The sequence below is a fragment of the Heterocephalus glaber genome, unplaced genomic scaffold, assembly GCF_053883595.1.
Source record: "Heterocephalus glaber isolate CG9 unplaced genomic scaffold, H.glaber_assembly_v1.0 deba00001509, whole genome shotgun sequence".
Lineage (NCBI taxonomy): Eukaryota > Metazoa > Chordata > Mammalia > Rodentia > Bathyergidae > Heterocephalus > Heterocephalus glaber.
In genome coordinates, this window is record NW_028258325.1 from 2,678,426 (window position 1) to 2,698,071 (window position 19,646).

Sequence of the window (19,646 nt, forward strand, 5' to 3'; positions counted from 1 at the left end):
CTCTCACCCGCCACCGAGACCCCTTCAGCATGTGCGGCAGCACGGTCACTCCTGTGTAACCTCACAGGGCGGACTCGGGGCCACGAAGGTTACTCGGGTAGGAGCACCTGGAAGAGACCCGTGCAAGCTATCTGCACAGCCACCGCCTGTTCGGACTCACAGGGCTACCGCAAGGCGCTTCCTCAAGCACATTCTAGCTCAGCGCTTTGGGCAAAAGCTCTGTCTTCACTGGGGAGCGAAGGCCAAACCCTGTGGCAAGCCTCAGGGGCTGAGGACTTCTGTGACCTCAGCTTACATGGATTCTCTTTCTGCTTACAAATATCCTTGGGCCATCACAGGACAGGTGTCCCAACTGGTCTCCTGCTAGTCCCAGAGAAGCTCATTTGCTCCAGGGTGCCTGCCTCTGCAAGTTTCTTTTCAGGTTGCCAAACCCTTTGGGTTGAATGTATGGATTTTGCAGTGAAGAAGTCTTTTCCCACTGGTTACAGCAGTGCCATCTGCCATGAAGACCAAAGGTTCAGCCTTTTGGATGTGCATCTTGTACAAAACCACATTTGTTATTCCACAGCTCGTTCCCATTCCCAGCTGCCCACCACGAATACGTCACATTAGGGAAGGAGGTGCCGTGTGTGGTGGTGGCCCTGGCAGAACTCTCACAGGGTCATGCTCCGTTTCCGGCACACTGACTGGTGACTCCGTCCTCACCTTTCACCTATGAATCCCGAACCAGAGACAGAGCAGAGGTGATGGGAGAGAAAGGAGGAAGGGATAAAGGGAGACAGACGGCCAGAGTCGGGAGGAAACCTTGGTTTAACAACATGCTCAAATATTGCAGTTACCAGTGAGGGCCAACGGAGCTGAGGGCTGAACACGAGCTGGGAACTGGTGCACCACAGGGTGGTGGGATGGCTGGGGACAGGTGCCAAAGGTTGAAGGTCTGCTGGCAAAGGTCCCCTGGAGGCCCCGGGTCACTGTGAGCAGAGCCACCCGAAGCGCTGCCCCCCCTCCCCTGCAGTTCTACCAGGAAGTAGCCAACAAAACCCGACAAAATCAAACTCTCTCATCCCAGAAAGCAAGACCCTCTACGCTGACCTGAGTGTCATCACCACGCCGGTCCCAGCAACACGGCCAGAGCAGAGGGTGACAGCTGTCTGTGTTTCCACCTCACTGCTGTCCTGTGAGCCTCTGTGTCTACCTGATCCCATGCTGTTGCCTATCAGACAGGGCTAAGCACTGTCCTAGGGCCCAGGGGACAATAGGTTTGGGAGTAGTGCTGCAGGGCAGACAGGTAAATGCCAGAAAGTGGTCAGGAAGTCAAGCCAGGCATGGTGGTGCACACCTGTGATACTAGTGCTTTGGAGGCTGAGGCAGGAGGATTGCCATGAGTACACAGTAAAACCCTGTCTCAAAAAGAAAGAAGTCAAGCCAAGTTCAGATCGGGGAACAGCTGTCGTAAACCCAGCCATGAGGAAAATAAATAGAATGAAGTAACAGGGCTGAAATGTACCACAGCCTGACCTGAGGAGTGGAGGAAGGGTCGAGGAAGAGACACAGACAGGGCACAGGACCTTTCCCAAGCCTGGGGACATGTCCTTTGTACATCTGCTCTAAGCATGTTTTGTGATGGCAGCCTGTCCCAAATAGAACCAGCAACAATGTTCACTCGGCGTCCTCCAATTTCAGTGCCACAGCGGCATCTCAGTCCTCCTGGCTTCACTGCAGCAGCTCTGAGGTGGTTATGGTTTGGGTCTGGATGTCCCCCCAAAGCCTCATTCAGTCAGAGGTGGCTGAATCTGGAGTGTGTGATGCTAGGATTAAGGGCATGTGATCGCTAAACCAGTACACCTGAGTGAGTGGTTTGGCACTGCCCTACTCCTGAGCCTGGATGGGATAAAAGAGGCAGAAAGACTCGGTGAAGCTCTCTCGTTACCTTTGCTACCTTGTGCTCACCATGTTGTTTCTCCTCTGTGATGCCTGTTTGCCATCTCTGCCTTGGAGCCAGCCGACTAAGGACCGAAACCTCTATGAACTGTGAGCTAAATAAACCCCTTCCCCTGTAACTTTGGGTGTCAGGAATTTTGTCTCAGCAAGGAGAGAACAGTAACTAGCACAGAGGTCTTCCTCTTTAGCCTCCCCTCCAGTGTCTGATTAGAAAGTCTCCTGTCTCCCAGCGGACTGGAATGATTTTGTGAAAGCTGTGAGCTAAATATGTTAAAGCTTAACAAAGTGGAGTCGGGAGGCCACAGGGAGTGGTTCTCATGTATATTTGCCTTCTAACAGGAACTATCACAGGAGACTCAGCAAAAATTGCAACCTTGAACAAAAATACCTGCGGGCAACCATTCAATAACTGCCCTCGGGCTCAGACAGAAATTTCCCTTGTTTATCCTTGCAATCAAGGGCACGCATTTCCAAACAACTGATGTGCCCCTTCTCATTTTACCTTTAGTACCCTTGTCACCATGGTCCACCACAGCATGCGCATCAGGGATCACAATCTCTAAGTCATCTCCAAATCAAATCTTTGCTTTGGAGAGCTGCTCTCTCTGCCACTCATGTTGGGGCGAAGATTGCCAAGTGGAATGATGTTCTTCTAACGTCAAGAAAACATGTGAACCCAACTTCATAGCATTTGTGGCTTGGGCAGACTGTGACCTACCGGAGGTGCGAGTTCTGTAATGAATGCATATCTGTCACTGTCGACAGTGTCTCCAAATGTGAGAAACTAGCACACATTTTGGTCTGCGAGCGGCCCGGACCCCTTGCAGCAATACCTCAGCCCCTGGCGGGAACGCTGGCCCGCACTGAGCACGCACTGGGTTGCCCTGAGGTCCCTCTCTTCGGCTTCTCAATGGGAAAGTGCCGCTGATACCTCGAGATCGCTGGGCAGAACAATGCTGTCACGGAAGGATGAAGGCACTGCGGAGTAGGGCAGGAGGCGGCATTTCCAAACAGCAGCTGGCACCACCGTCGACACGTCTCTGAAACCGAACTTAGAATCTTATCCTCCCTGTAGCGGTGCTACCCTATTTCAGTTCCCGTTAAATGGAATTTGGGGGTGATTTCTTTCGGGTGGAGATTCTGCATGTGGGAAATCGCCGAGCCCAGTCGGTTCCCTTTAAATCCATGCGCTGTGTGCAACTCAGCTCGGGCCGCCACCCCGGCACAGGCCTTGAGGTCCCCTGCAGGCAGTCAAATGCGGAGCGGACCCCAAGACGCAGGACTGAGGCCCGAGACGGAAACAGACTCCAGTAGCGCCGGAAGTCGGGTTTGTCGCTGGCTGCTGTGGGCCAGGCTAGGGAAGCTCCCGTCCGTCCCGGGGCGCCCTCTGAGGACCCGCAAGGGCGGTGCTTCTCGAACTCCTCAGGGCGCTCTCGGGCGTGCTTGCTGGCCAGCTCTGGAGTGGGCCCAGGAATCTGCAGATCAAATAGTCATCCTAGAGCCTCCAGTGCAGGGAAGTCCCCGAGGAACCTCTGCATCCGAGACCTGCCGCGCCTGCGTTTCCTGGGAGACGGCGGAGGGGAGGAGTGAAGTCCGGAGGCCAGGCCCTGGGGCGGAGCCGGGGGGGGCGACGCGGTGACGTCAGGCGCACGGCCACCCCGGGCGGCCCGTGGGCGGGGTCACACGGACAAGTTGGTCCTGACTGGGGTCGCGGCGTCTTCGGACCAGCCTTCCTTCCGTGCGTGTCCCAGCGCGCTGAGCCCGGGCATCGAGCCCGAGTGAGCTCCCACGCGAGGAGGCCCTCGTGCAGGGATCCGCGGGGAGACGCGGGAAGGAGGCCCTGCGTGACGTGGCGCATCCTGGACTCCGTCCTCGAGCTCACGGGGCAGCTGCCGCCCGCCGCGACTAGAAGGGGCCAAACGTCTCTCGCTGCAGGGAGGCCACGAGAAAGACAGACTTGCGAGCGCAGCTACGGGTCTCCTGGCTCGGGTTCGATTCACGAAAGGGAGAACCTTCCTCTGGCCGAGGGGAACAGCGGGACTTCAGGTGGGAAGGAGGAGGGAACAGAGAAGCCAGTGTCAGGTGACCTCAGGTTCCTTTTTCCAAGGAAGAGCAAGGAGACCTAGATGGACTGGATCTGCTGTAGGGAAAGTGGGCTGTCTGGCACCTTTGGCTTCTGCAGGGTTCAGTTTGATCGTGAAGCACTTCGTGACTCCATCCTGGTCTGGTCCGGGGCCCCCAGTGCAGAAGCTCAGACCCCAACCATAACCCCTCATGGTTTTACCAGGGGAAGAGAGGAGCTGCAGCCGTCTACAGAGCAAAGATAAATAATAAACCGTCACTGCCTGCCTGGAACTGTCAAGGGCCTGCTGTGGTGTACTGTGGCCTGAGCAGCCCAGACATAGTGTGTATGGGACGGCCTTGCCCTGTTACCCTGACGCACGGGCCTGGTAAGGTCACCCAACTCAGGTGCTGGAACGTTGGGATTTGGGCCAAGGCAGTCTGGTTTTTGCATCTTGTTTGCAACAACAGTGCTGTGATGCAGGACCATTGGTGGCCTTAGAGCATGGGACGTAGGGAGCTGGTTAGGATCATGGCACTGGAGGCAGCTGTGCCTGATAGCAGTGGCAGGATCTTGTGTGGTTGACTCCGCTCTAAGAAGCTTTAGTGTCTCACCTGGAAAAGGAGAACACTGGTGGTTCTTGGGCTGGTTAGGAGCCACCGAGGTTACCCAGTCACATGCATGCAGTACTCACGCAGCAGTTGGGGGCACCATGGTAGGCTTAAAGAGGAAGAGAGAGATCCAAGGATTCTATAGGCATTAAGGAGGCGAGGTGAGGGGCTGATGGTTAATTTGGTCGTGGGCCTAAGGGCGGGGGGTTCCAGGGTGACTCGCAGGTGCATAGCCTGAGTGACTCCTGGGCCCCTGACTGGCGTGAGGCCTGCAGGAGGACAGACTGGGTCCGGGAGAAGGAGAACTCGGCTCTGTGCCTCATAGGATTCTCTCGTAATGCTTCTTTATTTCTTTAAGTTCAGTCCTCACATCCCCTCTGATTTCTGATTGGGAATCTGGGTTTTTCTCTTTCTCATGGGGTCAGCATGGCTGAAAGTTCGCCCATCTTGGCCGTCTTTTCAGAGAACTCACCTCTATTTCCATTGCTTTTCTCTGTCGCTCTCCTCCTTTCCACCCCACTGTGTCCGGGTCTCACCGTCTCCCGTGTTCTTCCTTCCACTTGCTCTCTGTTCAGCTTGTGCCACCCTTCCTGTGTCCTGGGTGTTGCTCCAGGACCTGACTTGGGCTGGAGCCTCCTTCTCTGCTGCTTCACGGCCAGAAAGCATGGTCCCTGGGAGCCTCTGTTGCTCCAGTGTCAGTAGAGGCCTCAGTACATGGCTCGAGGTGACTGGGAGGGCCACCCAGGGCTGGGTCCCTGGCTCTCGGGCCACTGCACTCTGTCTTCTCCCTTTCTGGGAAGCTTCACTGTGACCGTCATAACCCTCCACTATTTCAGCGGTCCCAGGGAAGGAACTGAAAGTTACTCTGGGCCTCTGGGCCTGGACTCAGCTTTCCTGGCTTCCTGTAGGCCTGCATCTGTAAGCCAGTGTCCTCCAGGGCTGTGATTAGCCAAGGCTGTTGGAGAAGGATCCAGGCCACTCAGAAAATTGCAGAATGATTTTCTGGGCCAGAGGGGTAAGCCAGACGCCTGCATATTGAGTAGAGACCAGGACAGATGCCTGTGGTCAAAGGTTCCGTGGCAGATGGCTGTGCCCGGTGGGCGGGGACATCATGTACTGCTGTACATGGCTGGACTTTAGCAGGGAAGCTCCCGGGCCCTGGGGAGGTATCCCCAGGGTCGAGGTGTCCTTAGGCAAGGCCATGGCAACAGGAGAAATGCGCTGTGGACCTTGTCCTCCCTGGGGGCAGGCTCAGGCCCCAGGGCTGCTCTTGCTGTCCCATGCCAGCCAGTGGAGAAATGAGGCCAGGTCACCTCCCTTACTCCTCTGGAACCCAGTGCCCAGTGCTGGCTGTCTTGCCACCCTTGGGCTTGGTTTTCTCTAGGCACAGCTGGCAGCCAGGTGTGCGGTAGGGGAGGGAAGAGGGGGGCTGCTGTGCAACGCATGGCTCAGGGTGTGCTCCATGCAGGATGGCGCCCACACTGGAAGGCTGTGACGATGTCTTGTGGCCAGATCCCCCTCGGGGACCCCTTGATGCCTACCGAGCGAGAGCATCCTTCAGCCGTAGGGAGCTGCAGCTCTTCTGGGAGGGTGAGGACATGCTCCGCTTCAAGGTGAGGACCAGGGGCTGCGGCATCTGTCATAGGCCCCAGGGGGTCCACAGGGGACCTCTGTTCACAGGCAGAAACGGGGTTACAGCCCTGAAGCCCTGCGGCCTCCCTGGCCTTCTCTGCTCGGTGAGGTGGGGGCTGTCCCAGAACAGCACGGGCCCCTCTCTTCGAACCCCAAATTGCCAGGAAGACTGGAACGGGTCAGACTGTGTCCCAGCCGCGTGTGGCCTTGAGAAAAGCCTATGTAAGAAGGGGACGTTTCGTTCTCGGCCCCCAGCTAGTGTCCGGTCTCCTGCATTTTCAGAAGACCGTCTTCTCGGCTTTGGAGAAGGACCCGCTCTTTTCCAGTTCCCGTGGCCCTGAGCTGCCTCTGGAGAAGTACCGAGAGCTGAGCTTCCTCCGGTGCAAGCGGGTCTTGGAGTATGGGTTCTTCAGCTTGGACAGCCTGCTGCAGAACCCGCTGCAGCTCCTGGCCTTGATCAACTGCCTGGGCGCATACGACTGGTCAGTGAGCACCAAGTTCGCCCTCCACCTGATGGTGAGTCTGTGTTCACGCGGGGCCCTTGGGACTCACACCTGTACACTGTGACTGCTATCTCCTGCAGTCAGGTCAGCATTTCAGATTTAGTAAGACCTTGGCCTTGCTGGCCACATGTGTGCATTTGCACACCTAAGTTCTTGAATATAGTGCAGTGCTGTGAAATGTAAGGTCCTGAAGGAGGAGGTGCCTTGGGCCTTTTTCTTTTGCATATATATACAAGATCTGATCCAAACACAGGGTGAGTGTTTAAATTTTAAAAATTGATTGCAGTAAGAGACACATTCCCATTAATTCCCCCTTGCTTCAAACACACTCATCCCGTCGTCCTCGACACTTTCTGCAGCAGCTCCGGAGTCCTCTTTCCTGAGAGTCTTTAGCTTTCGTGGCTGCCTCAATGTCCTGAATGTATTCAAATTGCTTCCCTTTCACACAGTCATTTGCACTTTGGGGAAGAGCAGGAAGTCACATGGCACCAGGTCTGGTGACTAAGGTGAACAAGGAGGACACAGTGTCATGTTTTTATGAGCCTTTCTGTAGGATAGGTAAAGACAGTCGTGAAAGAGGACTCCAGAGCTGCTTCAGAAGGGGACAAGAATGAGATGAGTCTGTGAAGCAAAGAGGGTGATTTTGAGGGGGGTTCATGGCAAAGTGTCTTTCGCTGTAATAATTTTTTAAGATGTGAACACGCCATATTCTTGGACCAGCCTGTATAGAGTATATATTTACGTATATCATATTGTATGTTATACGTGTGGCTGTGTGAAGACCAATAGGAGAAGGAGAGTATATCCAAGCAAGAAAGCAGTTGCGTTCCTTCCCTTTGTCCCCTTAGAGACGAGCCCGGGCCGTGCTGTGGCCTCATCCCTGCGTGTCTCGTGTGGCTTGGTGGCTCTCTCCATCCTGTCACCAACCTCTCTCAGACCCTCCGGATGTCTCAGGCATCTGCGGTTGAGGGGACGCTGCTTAGCTGGTGTGGGCCGCTTGGCACGGGCAGATGAGCATGGGGAGCCTGGCGGGGCGCCTGTCCTCCTCCTGGGGCAGCGTGGCAGGCAGGGGCACACGAGGGTGCGAAGTGCACATCAGCCGTGCGGGCGAGCAGCCGTGTCCTTTGTGCCCACCGTGTGTGTGACAGTGCTGTGTCTCCAGGTTTTTGGATCAACTCTTTACAGCCTGGGCTCTGAACGGCACCTCAAGTATGTTGAAAAGGTCCTGAACATGGAGGTAGGTGCGGGGCCTGGGAAGCGGAGGGCTCGGTTCTCCCCCCGTGCCCCCAGAGTGTGTGGGAAGGCGATGGTGGGAGAGGGTTCCCAGGACCTGGAGAGCTCGCTGTCCCCTGGGTGGGGGTGGCGACCAGCGTGATGGGTGACACAGGAAGTCTGCCTAGGCACGGGGGAGGCTGGGGCGCCCGTCGCAGCTGGCCTCCAGCGTGAACGGTGGTGGGAGCCTCCCAGGGACCCTTCACTGCTCATGGCTTCTCGGTTCCGTGTCTAGATCTTTGGCTGTTTTGCTCTGACTGAACTGAGTCACGGGAGCAACACCCAGGCCATTCGAACAACCGCTCACTATGACCCTGCCACGGAGGTAGGTGCCACCTTCCACCAGACGGGCCCAGGGTGGGAGCCGATGAAATGCCGTGAGCAACCCGGTTAAGAGCTGAGAACCCTGAGCACACACGTGTTGCTTGTGAGAGAGGCTCTGGAGCTGGACATGCTGACACAAGCGTGTGACCCCAGCAGGGAGGCTGAGGCAGGGGGATCGCCATGAGTCTGAGTTCAGATTGGTCTACACAGTGAGCTCAAGGCCAGCCTGGGCTACACAGAGAGACCCTATGTCAAAAAACAAACAAAAAAAAGAGGCGCTCTGAGACCATGTGTCACACTAGGGGGCGGGAGCCCATGCCCTCTGTGAATTTAGTGTGTGACAGGAATGTGGGGAGGGGCATGCCATGTGCGGCCTCGCCAGAGCAGGGACCCCAGCTGCTGTGGGGCCCAGGCCCAGTCAGAGCAGGCTGAGGGAAGCTGCTACCACACAGGCCCTCATGGCTCTTGCCCAGTTCCCGAGCCTCAGGATTCTGTCTGAATCCAGGTCTCTCTGGCTCCAGGGCTCCTTCCCCTCCCCGTGGTGCCCGTGGCCCCCACAGGCCCAGACTGACTGGCGGGCAGAGGACGGTGCCCTGTGCCCGGCCACAGGCCAGGGTCATCCTGGTCTCAGGTGCTGCCATTTCACCAGCCTCCTCCTGACACCTGGTCCCTGAGTGAAGATCAGAGGGATATCAGGGGGGTGGGCTCAGGGGCGCTGGATCCCTGCTGTGTGGGTGTGGCCTTGAGCCTGGGTGGCGCGCGGGAGCCCAGGATCTGGATGCACCTCTGCTGCTGTGGTAGAAATAAAGCAGGGCCAGTCTTCTGCTTAAAGAGTGCAGTGGAAAAGGTAGAAGAAAAAGCGCTCCACAGGGACAGCCTGTCTGCGATGACGCGTGACAGCAAGTGCCATCTGGGCCCGTTTTCCAGCAGGCAGCGTGTTTTGCACAGGTCTTATTGCTTGGAAATTTGTCATCATTTCCTGGATAAGGCGCCGCTGTAAGTCTTGGACCCGGAATACGCTGTGTATTCACAAACAAGGCCCCATGTGGCATGGGGAAGAGTAAGCATGGTCCCTCTGGCCTCTGAGATTTCAAGCCTGGAACACTGGATCTTTCTGGAAGGGAAACGAATGGGCTTCTACCCCTGTTGCCCTTGGTGATTGCCCCTGACTTCCCCTGCAGGAGTTCGTCATACATTCCCCTGATTTCGAAGCTGCCAAGTTTTGGGTGGGCAACATGGGCAAGACAGCGACCCACGGGGTGGTGTTTGCACAGCTGTACACTCCGGACGGCCAGTGCCACGGGCTGCACTCCTTCGTGGTACAGGTATGTGGGGACGGTCACCCGAGGCCACGTGTGGTTTCCACGAGCGCGGACTTGTACCCAGAGCGGACTCGGTGGAAATGTCCTGCTGCAGAACTCGGTTCTTTCTTTTAGACCACGTGTCTTAATCACTTTCTTGTTGCTAAGATACAGTACCTGACACCCACAAATTGAAGCAGGAGAGGTTTATTTGGCTCACAGTCTGTAGAGGTTCCAGTCTGTAGTTGGCTGGCTCCAAGGCGGGGTGGCACTGCAGAGGGGCCTGCCTGGTTGAGGAGGAGAATCAGCTCGTGGCATGGGAGCTGGAAGCAGAGAGTGGGCAGTCAAGAGGGAGGGCGGGGGATGAACCCTTCCAGGCCACGCCCCCAGTGACCCATCTCCTCCAAGCAGCCTCATCTCCCAACATCACACTTAGATATAAACTTGTCAGTGGATGAGCCCAGTGATGACTATCACGCCCTATGATCTAGGCATCTCCTAAAATCCCCACCTCTGAGCGCAAGAGGCTCTGGGGGGACATCTAGATAAAACCGTTTTCCAGGGGTCACCAAGGCCCAGCCTCAGGAGGAGGTGCACTGTGGGTGAGCAGAGGCTTCGCTTGTATTTCCAGCTGCTCCCTTCACCCCGAGCCCAGTGTCTGTCAGATCGTCAGGGCATTAGAGTCTCATGGGGTGTGGACCAGTGAGAGCCTACCGAGCTGACTGTGAACCACGCATAGCAGGGTTTCAGGTTCCAGCTCCTTTGGATCATCCCAAAACCACCACCACCACCCCTGCCCCTCCATGGAAAAATTATCTTCCACAAAACTGGTCCCTGGAGCCCCAAAGGTAGGGGCCGTTGTTTTAGGCCACAGAGCTGCAGCATTTGAGGCTGTCTCATGAGTGATGCTAAAACTGCTCCCCAAGACCTTGTCACCCCACAAAGCCTGCTGTGTGCCCAGGTGCTGCAGATCCTGGGAGCGAGGGAGGGAAACCAGAGATCCCAGGATGACTTAACAGGAACTGCGACGTACCCCTGTCCTGGCCGAGGAGGTGGAGGGCCCGGGGTCCTCGCAGGTTGCCAAATGCATTTAGGACCACAATCTCCTAAGGATCATAGGAAATGAGATGGAAATGCCTTTTAGATATGGGTCACACTAACTCGCTAGTTCTATTTCTGGCTTTAGAATTCACTCCTTGATGCAGGAATTATCTGGATATTTATAACTGCCATCTTATCATGTGTTTCTAGGTGAACTGAAAGCTTGTGTTATTTTCTGTTTGATGACAAATGTCAACTGTCTCTGTGATGTGTTCCCTTCTGTGTAATGTGTTCCGTTGCTGTGACAAAACATCCGAGATAATCACTCACAAAGAGGAAAGGTTTGTTTTGGCTCACGGGTTCAGGGGTGTCAGTCTGTGGTCACTTGGTCCCATCATTTTGGCCCTGAGGTTGCAGGGGGCACTTGGAAGCAAAGCTGCTCCCCTCATGGGGGCTGGGAAGCAAGAGAGAGAACCGGGCCCTGGGAGGATCCCCTACTGCCCACGAAGGCTGCACCTCCCAGGAGTAGCACAGGCTGGTGGCCCAGCCCTGGACACATGGCCCTTGGGGGCATTGAAGATTCAAGCGCCGACACTGTCTCTCCATCTTTCATTTGTGGTTGTTGTTTTTAATGGAATTGATTTCAAAAGGTTTTAAAAATTCGTGAGTCTTTACTGAGCCTCATCGAAAGACTTTAGGAAAGGGAAAAGATGGCTTAGGTTTGGATTTTAACCCTTTTTCAATTTTTAAGTATCTGTAACGTTCAATTAAGTTGGATGATTATTTCACAAAATAAACAAAAGCTAACAATTTTTATGAGTAGGTAAATTTCAAATAAGATTTCTTTCTCTCTCTTCTCTCTATCCCCTCTCCCCTCTTCTCTCTGTCTCTCCCTTTCTTTCATTCCGGGGCTGGAGCCCAAGGCCTCGACATGCTCAGCACAGGCTGAGCTGCGAGCTGTGCCCTGCCCTGGGTATTTCTGTGGAGCGGGTTCCCCCCTGGGTCAGGCCCTGTGGTGCACGTCTCGTGCTCGTGCTGTCTGAGATGCTTAGCCACAGCCCCGGCTCCCCCACTAGCGGCAGCGGTGCCTCTAGAACGACAGGAACATCTGCTGGGGAGGAGGTGGCAGTGCCTCCATGACAGGGGTCCCGTAGAACGAACCCTGGGTCTTTCTCTGCAGCTCACGCCGTGGGACAGGCCACCAGCCAGGTGTGTGCCTTTAGTTACTCAGGTGCGTTTCGTGGACCTCACGCGGGGAGTGGTCTCTGCACAGACATCTCGGTCTGACCCACAGCACGTGTGTGCGTGGCCGTGTTGGCATTTTGTTAGCATCCCTCGGGAGCCCTGCGTCTGAGACCCGAGCAGGGCATCCTGGGGCCCTGCAGCAGCGTCACCTCTTGCCACCATCCTGCCCTGCGGCTGACCCAGCAGGGCAGCACAGGGGGCTTAAGACCACAGAAAGTCAGCTCCACAAAGTCCCGGAGGCTGTGGGCAGGGCTGTCTCACTAGCAGGGAGGCCAGAAGCCTGGGGCTGGGTGTGGGCCGGGCCGTGCTTCTCCTCAGCTCCTGGAGGCTCCTTCCTGCCTCTTCGGCTTCGGGGTGCAGGTGTAGGGGACAGGGGAAGGGGACGTTACCAGAACCTCTGCAGTGAGTCCTGGTCTCCTGTGAGCCACGGCAGCACACGGCGAATTACAGGAAAGGTAGACAAATGAGACTGAGAAGAAGCTGAGCTTTGGGTCTGATCAGGGCTGCTCTGGGCGGCAAAGACAAAAGCCCCCAGCTTACCACACCTTTTATTCAGTACCTCGTAACAAATGACTTGCAGAGAGTTCAGTAGTTCACATTGGGATAAACAAGGTGTAATGGAAGGCTTACAGAGAGTTCGTACATCTCGGGCAAACAAGATGTTAACAGTCCAAGAACAAGGAGGAACTGAGCAGATGTTTGTTCTCCCAGGATGTTTCTTGTCCTGGAGAATCCCAGCATCACTGGATCACTGAAGTCTCAGTGGTGACCGGAGGCCACACTGGAGTTATTCTGCAGCTGGGCTGTAGACAAGAGAACTAGGCTAACCAAGTGATTTTTCCCTAGAATTATGTAGCATTGTTCCCAACATGCAGGTGTCCCTGGAGCCTCTGCCTCCCTCTCCATGTGTCCTTTTCTGTGTACTGTCTCCTCCTCTGTCTGCTGTAAGGTCCTTTGTCACTGGTTTAGGGCCCGGCTGGCTAACCCAGGACAATCTTGTCTCCCAGTTCCCGCTTCCTCACATCCAGAGACCCTATTTCCACCTCAGGCCCCATTCCTAGCTGCTGGGGCTGGGCCTTGGCTGTGTCATTTCTGAGGGACAGTGAGACCCACGGCCACCCCGAGGCATCCCAGCGTTGGGGCTTTTGGACACTTCAGTTTTGCCTTCTGGTGATCCTCGCGGAGCTGTTATTTCCTGCTTGCTTGGTCTTGTGCAGATCCGGGACCCGGAGACCCTGCTCCCCATGCCAGGGGTGATGGTTGGCGACATGGGGCGGAAGCTCGGGCAGAATGGCCTGGACAACGGGTGAGTGTCTCCGTGGGCCTGGCGGCTGCAGTACATGCTCCCTGCGCCCTCCTTTGAGGTCGGCACTGAGATTCCTGCAGGTCCCAGGCTGGGGCCTCCCCGGGCCGTGTGTCCTGACCTTGCCCTGGGTGGCTGTGTCGAGGTGGGTGCCCGGGCCCCCTATCCTGCATGCCCCCGTCCCCAGGATGCCCACCTCTGCAAGGTCCTCTATGGACCGGCTCCCTGCTAGGTGGTGCCCCCCTCTCAGGCCCAGCGGGCCCGCGCCTGTCTCTTCCTGTGTGGGGCCTCAGCCCTGGTGGGCACTGGGCTGGGTGTGCTGGGTCCCCGGGGCTCAGCGTGGGCACCATCACGGTTCTGGCCTGGGCTTGCTCCTCCCGCCAGCTCAGTGTCAGAGCCTGGAAGCCAGAGTCCCGCTGGTTTCCCTGTTCTAGCAGCACCGGGGTGGGAGTTGGGTGGGTGTAGGGGGTGTGGGTGTGGTACAGCAGGGACAGAGCAGTGTCTGGCCCAGGCCCCGGGGAACCTCGAGAGTGCTGGCGGCCAGGCTGAGGCCACAGGCTAGGAACAGTGTCTGGCAGGCGTGGGGACAACACAGGGTAAGGCAGGCCCTGCCAGGGCAGAGGCAGCTTGTGAGATGCATTGGGCCTTTCTGAGGGGTGGGGTTGCAGAGCCAGCACTGGAACTGCTTGAGCTTCGGGATGGAGACCCCACCTGGGCTGCTTCTCACTGGGCTCCTGCTCTGTGGAGTGGCCTGATGACACTGGCCCCTGCTTCTTGAGCCTCGGGATTCTGTCCAAGCCCACATCGCTCTGGCTCCACGGCTCCTTCTCCACTGGTCCCCACAGTGCCCTGGGCAGAGGTCCATGCTGACTGGCAGGCAGAGGACAGTGTCTGTGGTCGGCCCCCACAGAGAAATGTCCTTCTGTCTGTCCCTTGCTGGAAGGCAGGTGTGGGGCTCAGGGAGGTCTGGCTTCTGCCCAGACTTCCCGGCAGGGGAGCTGCAGAGGGCGTGGAGGGTGAAGTCAGCCCAGAGGAGAGGCTGGGGCCGGGGCACCGCCCTGTTGCTTCATGAGTACTGAGGGCTGGGTGATGCCCGTGGCTGGCGTGGTACCCGCCCTGCCCACAGGTCCATTAGCATCAGGATCGTTGCTCATTTGGCTTGAGAATCTCCCACTTTATTTTGGGAGATCTCGGAGAGCCCTGTGCTCTGTCCCCCACACAGCTCCTAGTCCAGAGGGGAACATGTGTGCTCCGGGGCTGGCCTCCATGGGACACTGAGTCGGGCCCTGCCATAAGCCATTGCGTCCTTGTGGAGAAGGCACTGTGAGGCTAGAGACCCCAGCCTCCTGGAGCCTCAGCAGCAGTGACAAGCTGAGCCGCAGCTCCAGTGCCCCAGGAGCTGACCTGGTCGCTCTGCACACCCAGCAGCCAGAGGTCTGGCCCTGGGCAAGGCTGAGCCTGCTGGTGGCCTGCAGGTTGTGGTCTCGGCCAGCAGAGGGCGCCAGGGCTCCGGCACGAAACTGCTGGGGTTCCCCTGCTGCTCTGTTGGCTCACGTGGCAGGATTACAATTCAGCGGAATTTTTAAAAACGAATTTCAAGAGCTTTTAATGTGAAAAAAGTGGTAGTGCGTCCTCTGTCCAGCAGGCCACCCATCTGCAGCGTGGACGCTGCGTCCTAACCCATGAGGGCTTCTGAGGTTTCGTGAAAGATGTTCTTGACACCATTTGTGACCTCAGTCATCCCGAGTTGCTACGGGAATCATTGATATTTTTAAGTTTGTTTTTGGTGGTTTTTTGCAGTTACGTAATAACCATAATTTTGCATAACCTTGTTTCTAAGCTATTGTGAAATAAGGAGGTTTTCCTGACCTGGTGACAGTACAAATATCTCCAAATATTAACGCGTGATATTTGGAGTGGGGAAGCCACGTGCAGAGTCTGTTGTTTGACTTAAGTGCCTAAAACTTCAGTTTGCTGATGCACCTGGCTGGGCCTGGGGTCTGGCTTGAGGGTGCTGTGGGAGACACACTGGTGTCAGGGGCAGGCCTGCCCTGTGTTCGGGTGAGCTGCCACAGCGCCTCCCTGTGTGTCCCTCAGGAGTACCCGTGTCCCGCAGGGGTGAGGGCCCTGGCGGTGACCTCTGCCCACCACGCGTGTTCTTGTCTCTGGGGCTCTGTCACCTTCAGGCCGTCTGGGGACAGGTGAAAAGCCAGGGAAGGCTCCAGTGATAGAAGCTCTTCCCTCTGTCCCACAGTTTCGCCATGTTCCACAAGGTGAGGATTCCCCGCCAGGACCTCCTGAACCGGGCTGGGGACGTCACCCCCCAGGGCACCTACGTCACCACCGTTAAGGTAGGGTGATTCTGCGGGGAGTCTGCGCACCCCCGGCCGCCCCGGGCACATGTGTGTCCGTGTAGCTTGTGGTGCCCCCATCCTGGGAGGCCGGGGAGCACCCTCGCCTTCGCATCGAGCTGCTCTCTGAGCAGCCCCTCCATCTGGCCACCAGTGTCACGGCTCCTTTCCCCCAGGATGCCAAGCAGCGCACTGGGGTGTCCCTGGGCAGCCTGACCTCGGGCCGCATCTTCATCACGGGCATGTGCGTGGTGAACCTGCAGCAGGCCCTGTGCATCACGATCCGCTTCTCAGCCACACGGCGTCAGTTCGGCCCCACGGAGGAGGAGGAGATCCCCGTGCTGGAGTACCAGATGCAGGTTGGGGTGCTCCGGGTCTCTGCTTCTTTCCATTCTGCGTGCACATGTTCCCCCTTTGGGGAGATGAGATCTGGCTCCCAGAAGTGGGTCAGGCAGAAGTAGGGCCATGGAACAGGGTGGGGCTGTACCCCTGCACATGTGTCCTCCCTTTTCGGGGCACCGAGGACCACCAGACGGGGACCCAGGTCGGGATCCTGTAGGTAAATCAGCCCTGTCCTGGGCAGCGCTGAGCAGCACGGTGAAGCTGATGACTGCTAAGGCATGGTGCAGAGCTGCAGGTGTCCCTGGGACTTTATTTTACTGTGCGGGGAACCCGTGCTAATCGGAGGAAAGAGGGCGGGAAGCATCCTGCTCACAACCACGCAGCCTGCATGGCCTCTCAGCCCAGCTAACCCGGGCCTCTGTGGCCCCAGGCCCCAGGCAGCACAGTGTTATGGCGACTGCAACCAGGCCGCCCTGACTGGCTGTGTGCCTTGGGTGAGGTGCCAGCCGCCCTGTCCTCTGGCCTTCTCCCTGGGCATTGGGCCCAGCTGAAGCCTCTGCCCGAGGGCTGGCAGAGCCTGGATGGGCTGGTGGGACAGGGACGTGGCTGGCACGGTGATGGGCTCCTCCAGCAGTGCTTGTGCCCTGCCCCGTGTCAGGGGTTGGGTGTGCATAGGTGTTGGGCACTCCCTGCACTTCGCGGGCCTCCTAGGTCTGTAGCTGCCTCAGCCTCCCTGCCGGACGTAGGGAGTGATTGCTGCACCTTCACGGCATGGAGGGAGGGGAGACGAAGGACGGCACGGGCCGGGGTGGGGGCCCGGGCTGTGACCTAGCAGTCTGGGTGCGAGGCTCGCGGCTGCCCAGTGGCTGGCTTGTGGTGTGCAGGCAGCCTGACCCCGGGTCCCTGTGTCCTGGGGGGGGCTGGCCTTCTGGAACAGCATCTTCCATGTCTCTTCCAGCAATGGCGCCTGCTTCCGTATCTGGCAGCGGCCTACGCCCTGGACCACTTCTCCAAGTCGCTGTTGCTGGACCTGGAGGGACTGTATCAAGGCCTGCTCAGTGGGGACCACGGGGTCTGGCAGGTGAGACATCCTCGAGGTGGTGCTGAGGTCCCAGCCCAGATCCAGCTGTGATTTCCAAAGGCATCAGTGGGGTAGGGGTGGGCAACTTGGCCTGTGTGACGTGGGCTGAATCCGCGTGCCCGTCTCTCGAGGGAGTGCTGACCAGACACCGCCTTCGTCTGTGAGTTCAGCTCCTCCTCTGAGAATTTGATGGCTTTGCAGAATCCACATCGCCAGCCCGCGGTGGGTTTCGTGGTCCTGATCTTTCCATAAACACAAAGGTCAGCATCCTGCTGACTGCACTAGAGTGGAGCGAGGGTGCAGATGCCCTGAGATCAGCCTCTCGGGACAGAGGAGCCCAGGGCGGATTTCTTTGTCTCTGGTTTACCAGTTGGTTTTCCACAGCCTCCTGGGTTTGCCCCCAGTGGGAGTAAAATGTGAATCCAAACAAAAGGGTCTGAAAGCAGACTAGACAGGCTGCAGCCCGGGGCTACAGATGATGCCCTCAACCGCTCACAGACTCCAGCTGGGAGGCAGGGCCGCCAGTCAGCCGGCGAGATTCACTGTGGGGTGAGCGAGGCTGAAGGCCAGGAAAGAGGGCTACACGTGCTTGCCCCGAGTCCCGGCACCTCTGCCTGTTTAACCCTTTGAAAGGCACAAAGTTCTGTTGACTCTAAAATTCAGCGTTTGACCCAGCCAGGCTTCGGAGGATCCCAAAGTAGCCCGTGACTTGACTGGGAGACACTAAACGGGCCTCTTTATTTAGCAGGCATGAGTTGCTTTCTCTGAATTTTGGCTATCAAGCGGAAGCCAAAGGATGTTTACCAAGCACACATAGGGCAGGAGGGAGTATGGCCCAGCAGGCCTGGGCCCAGTGGATGGTCGGAGTGACCGACACCTCTCACACCTGCACTGAGGCCTCACACCTTGTGCACAGGTGGATCAGTTCCTTCCCTGCTTTTAACTAAAACTGGGCCTCCTCCTGCAGGTGGGGGCGTCTCAGGTTAGACCTGAAGGGGCATAGTCCGTCCGTGCCAGCATCCGGAGCCTCCCTTCACCTGTCCTCCCTGGGTTCCTACCCACAGGCAGAGCTGAGCCGAGAGATTCACGCCCTGGGGGCGGCTGCCAAGCCCCTGGTCTCATGGACGGCGCAGCAAGGAATCCAGGAGTGTCGGGAGGCATGCGGCGGGCATGGCTATCTGGCAGGTAGGAGTGGGAAAGGGCTTGGCAGCTTCCTCCTGTCTCAGCCTCCACATTGACACTAGGCCAGGGTGCAGCAAGCAGCCTGCCGGCCGTCCCAGTCCCTGCCTGTTTCTGTACATGAAGTCTCACTGGAACACAGCCACCCCTGTTCCTGCTCAGACTCGTGGCCTGTGGCTGTTTCTGTGCCACATTGGCAGAGGCCCCACAGCGCCTCAAACCCGATTATTTGCCCCCCGCCCCTAGACAGATCCTGCCTGATGTTAATTGCTCAAAACCCAGGATACAATGCGGCATGGAGAAATGTGTGACTAGCCACAGAAAGCCAGGGCAGGGCTTTCAACTGTGACTTTTTGGTTAATGATTGAGGTCACTAGCACTAAGTTTTATTCTGATAGGAGATTTTTTGTTGTTTTTTTTTGTTTTTTGTTGTTTTGTTGTTGTTTTTGTTTTTGTTTTGGGGGGGGTTGGTACGGGGGATCGAACTTGGATCCTTGCGCTTGTGCAGCAGGTGTCAAAACCACCAAGCTAAATCCCCGGCCCCTGATAGGAGATTTTTTAAAAAGTTTTACTTTATCAGTACACATGTGCAGCGCATAATGTTTCCATTCCCCATGGCAAGTTGGTCCATGTACACAACACATCTGAGTTCCTTTTATCCTTTCCTTTTCCTGCTTCATCCTAGAAAATTCTTCAACTTAGAAGAGTTTCCATGGCATTATGTGTTCTTTAGGCCGCTGGCATGTGACTCAGAAGGTGGGTGGCCAGCAGACACGAGGGCAGAGCCTGGCTCTGTCCTCCTGGCACTGTAGCCGGGTGGTCGCTCAGCCTGGCTGTCCCTGTTCCCTCGTATGTGATGGGGTCAAGTGTCCCCCAGAACACGGGCTCTCGAGGAGGTCAAGTGGATTAATACCCACAGAGCTTGGGCAGAGGAGCTGGCGGCAGCCTGCCCCGTGACTTACCTGCTCCGGTTACGCTAACGTTAGGGTCTTTGCCGTCGCTATCTCTGTCTGCAGCTTAGCTGTACAGCTTCCTGTGTGCAGATCTTTTTGGTAGAAACTGGTTACTCTAAGAAGGCCGCATGCTTGCTCCAGAGACAGCAGGGCTGCAGAGCCCTTGTTGACCTGGGAGAGCATCTTGGCTCATGCTGAGCGGTGGCTGAGCCAGCGAGCGCCTGGCTGGGCGCCCGGGGCCTCTGATCTCACCTGTGCTGCTCCAGCGAAGTGGCATCATGTGGCCTCCGTGCCTGCCACACCCGCACAGAGTTCACTCCTGTGCCTGTCTCCGTTCTCCGTGCAGTGTCAGCAGTCTTTGTTTGTTGCTGTAACTCATAGAAACCCTATAAATAGTTGAGCTGCATTCCGGATTTAAGGAGAAGAAGGAAATTGAATCTTGGGCTGAGTGGAGATTCATTACGCAAACTCTGGGCTGAGACCAATAATGCTGAAGTCACCAGGG

General features: G+C 56.9%; 1 protein-coding gene across 3 annotated transcripts in view; it reads left to right on the forward strand.

The window, feature by feature from the left end:
- The first annotated feature begins 3,571 nt into the window (after positions 1-3,571).
- The window catches only part of Acox3 (acyl-CoA oxidase 3, pristanoyl), a 29,559-nt gene continuing 13,484 nt past the window's right edge, over positions 3,572-19,646 (forward strand). For 2 of the 3 annotated variants that reach the window (XM_004847346.4, XM_087187253.1), the window contains exons 1-11: positions 3,578-3,987; positions 6,083-6,227; positions 6,529-6,762; positions 7,912-7,986; positions 8,257-8,346; positions 9,527-9,670; positions 13,150-13,238; positions 15,490-15,586; positions 15,763-15,945; positions 16,887-17,009; positions 18,074-18,194. In XM_004847346.4, coding sequence (XP_004847403.2) covers positions 6,084-6,227; positions 6,529-6,762; positions 7,912-7,986; positions 8,257-8,346; positions 9,527-9,670; positions 13,150-13,238; positions 15,490-15,586; positions 15,763-15,945; positions 16,887-17,009; positions 18,074-18,194 — 1,300 coding nt within the window. In that variant the 5' untranslated portion in view covers positions 3,578-3,987; position 6,083. Of the gene's footprint in view, positions 4,392-6,082; positions 6,228-6,528; positions 6,763-7,911; positions 7,987-8,256; positions 8,347-9,526; positions 9,671-13,149; positions 13,239-15,489; positions 15,587-15,762; positions 15,946-16,886; positions 17,010-18,073; positions 18,195-19,646 lie in introns of all 3 variants that reach the window. The other variant, XM_004847345.4, reaches the window with a different exon arrangement.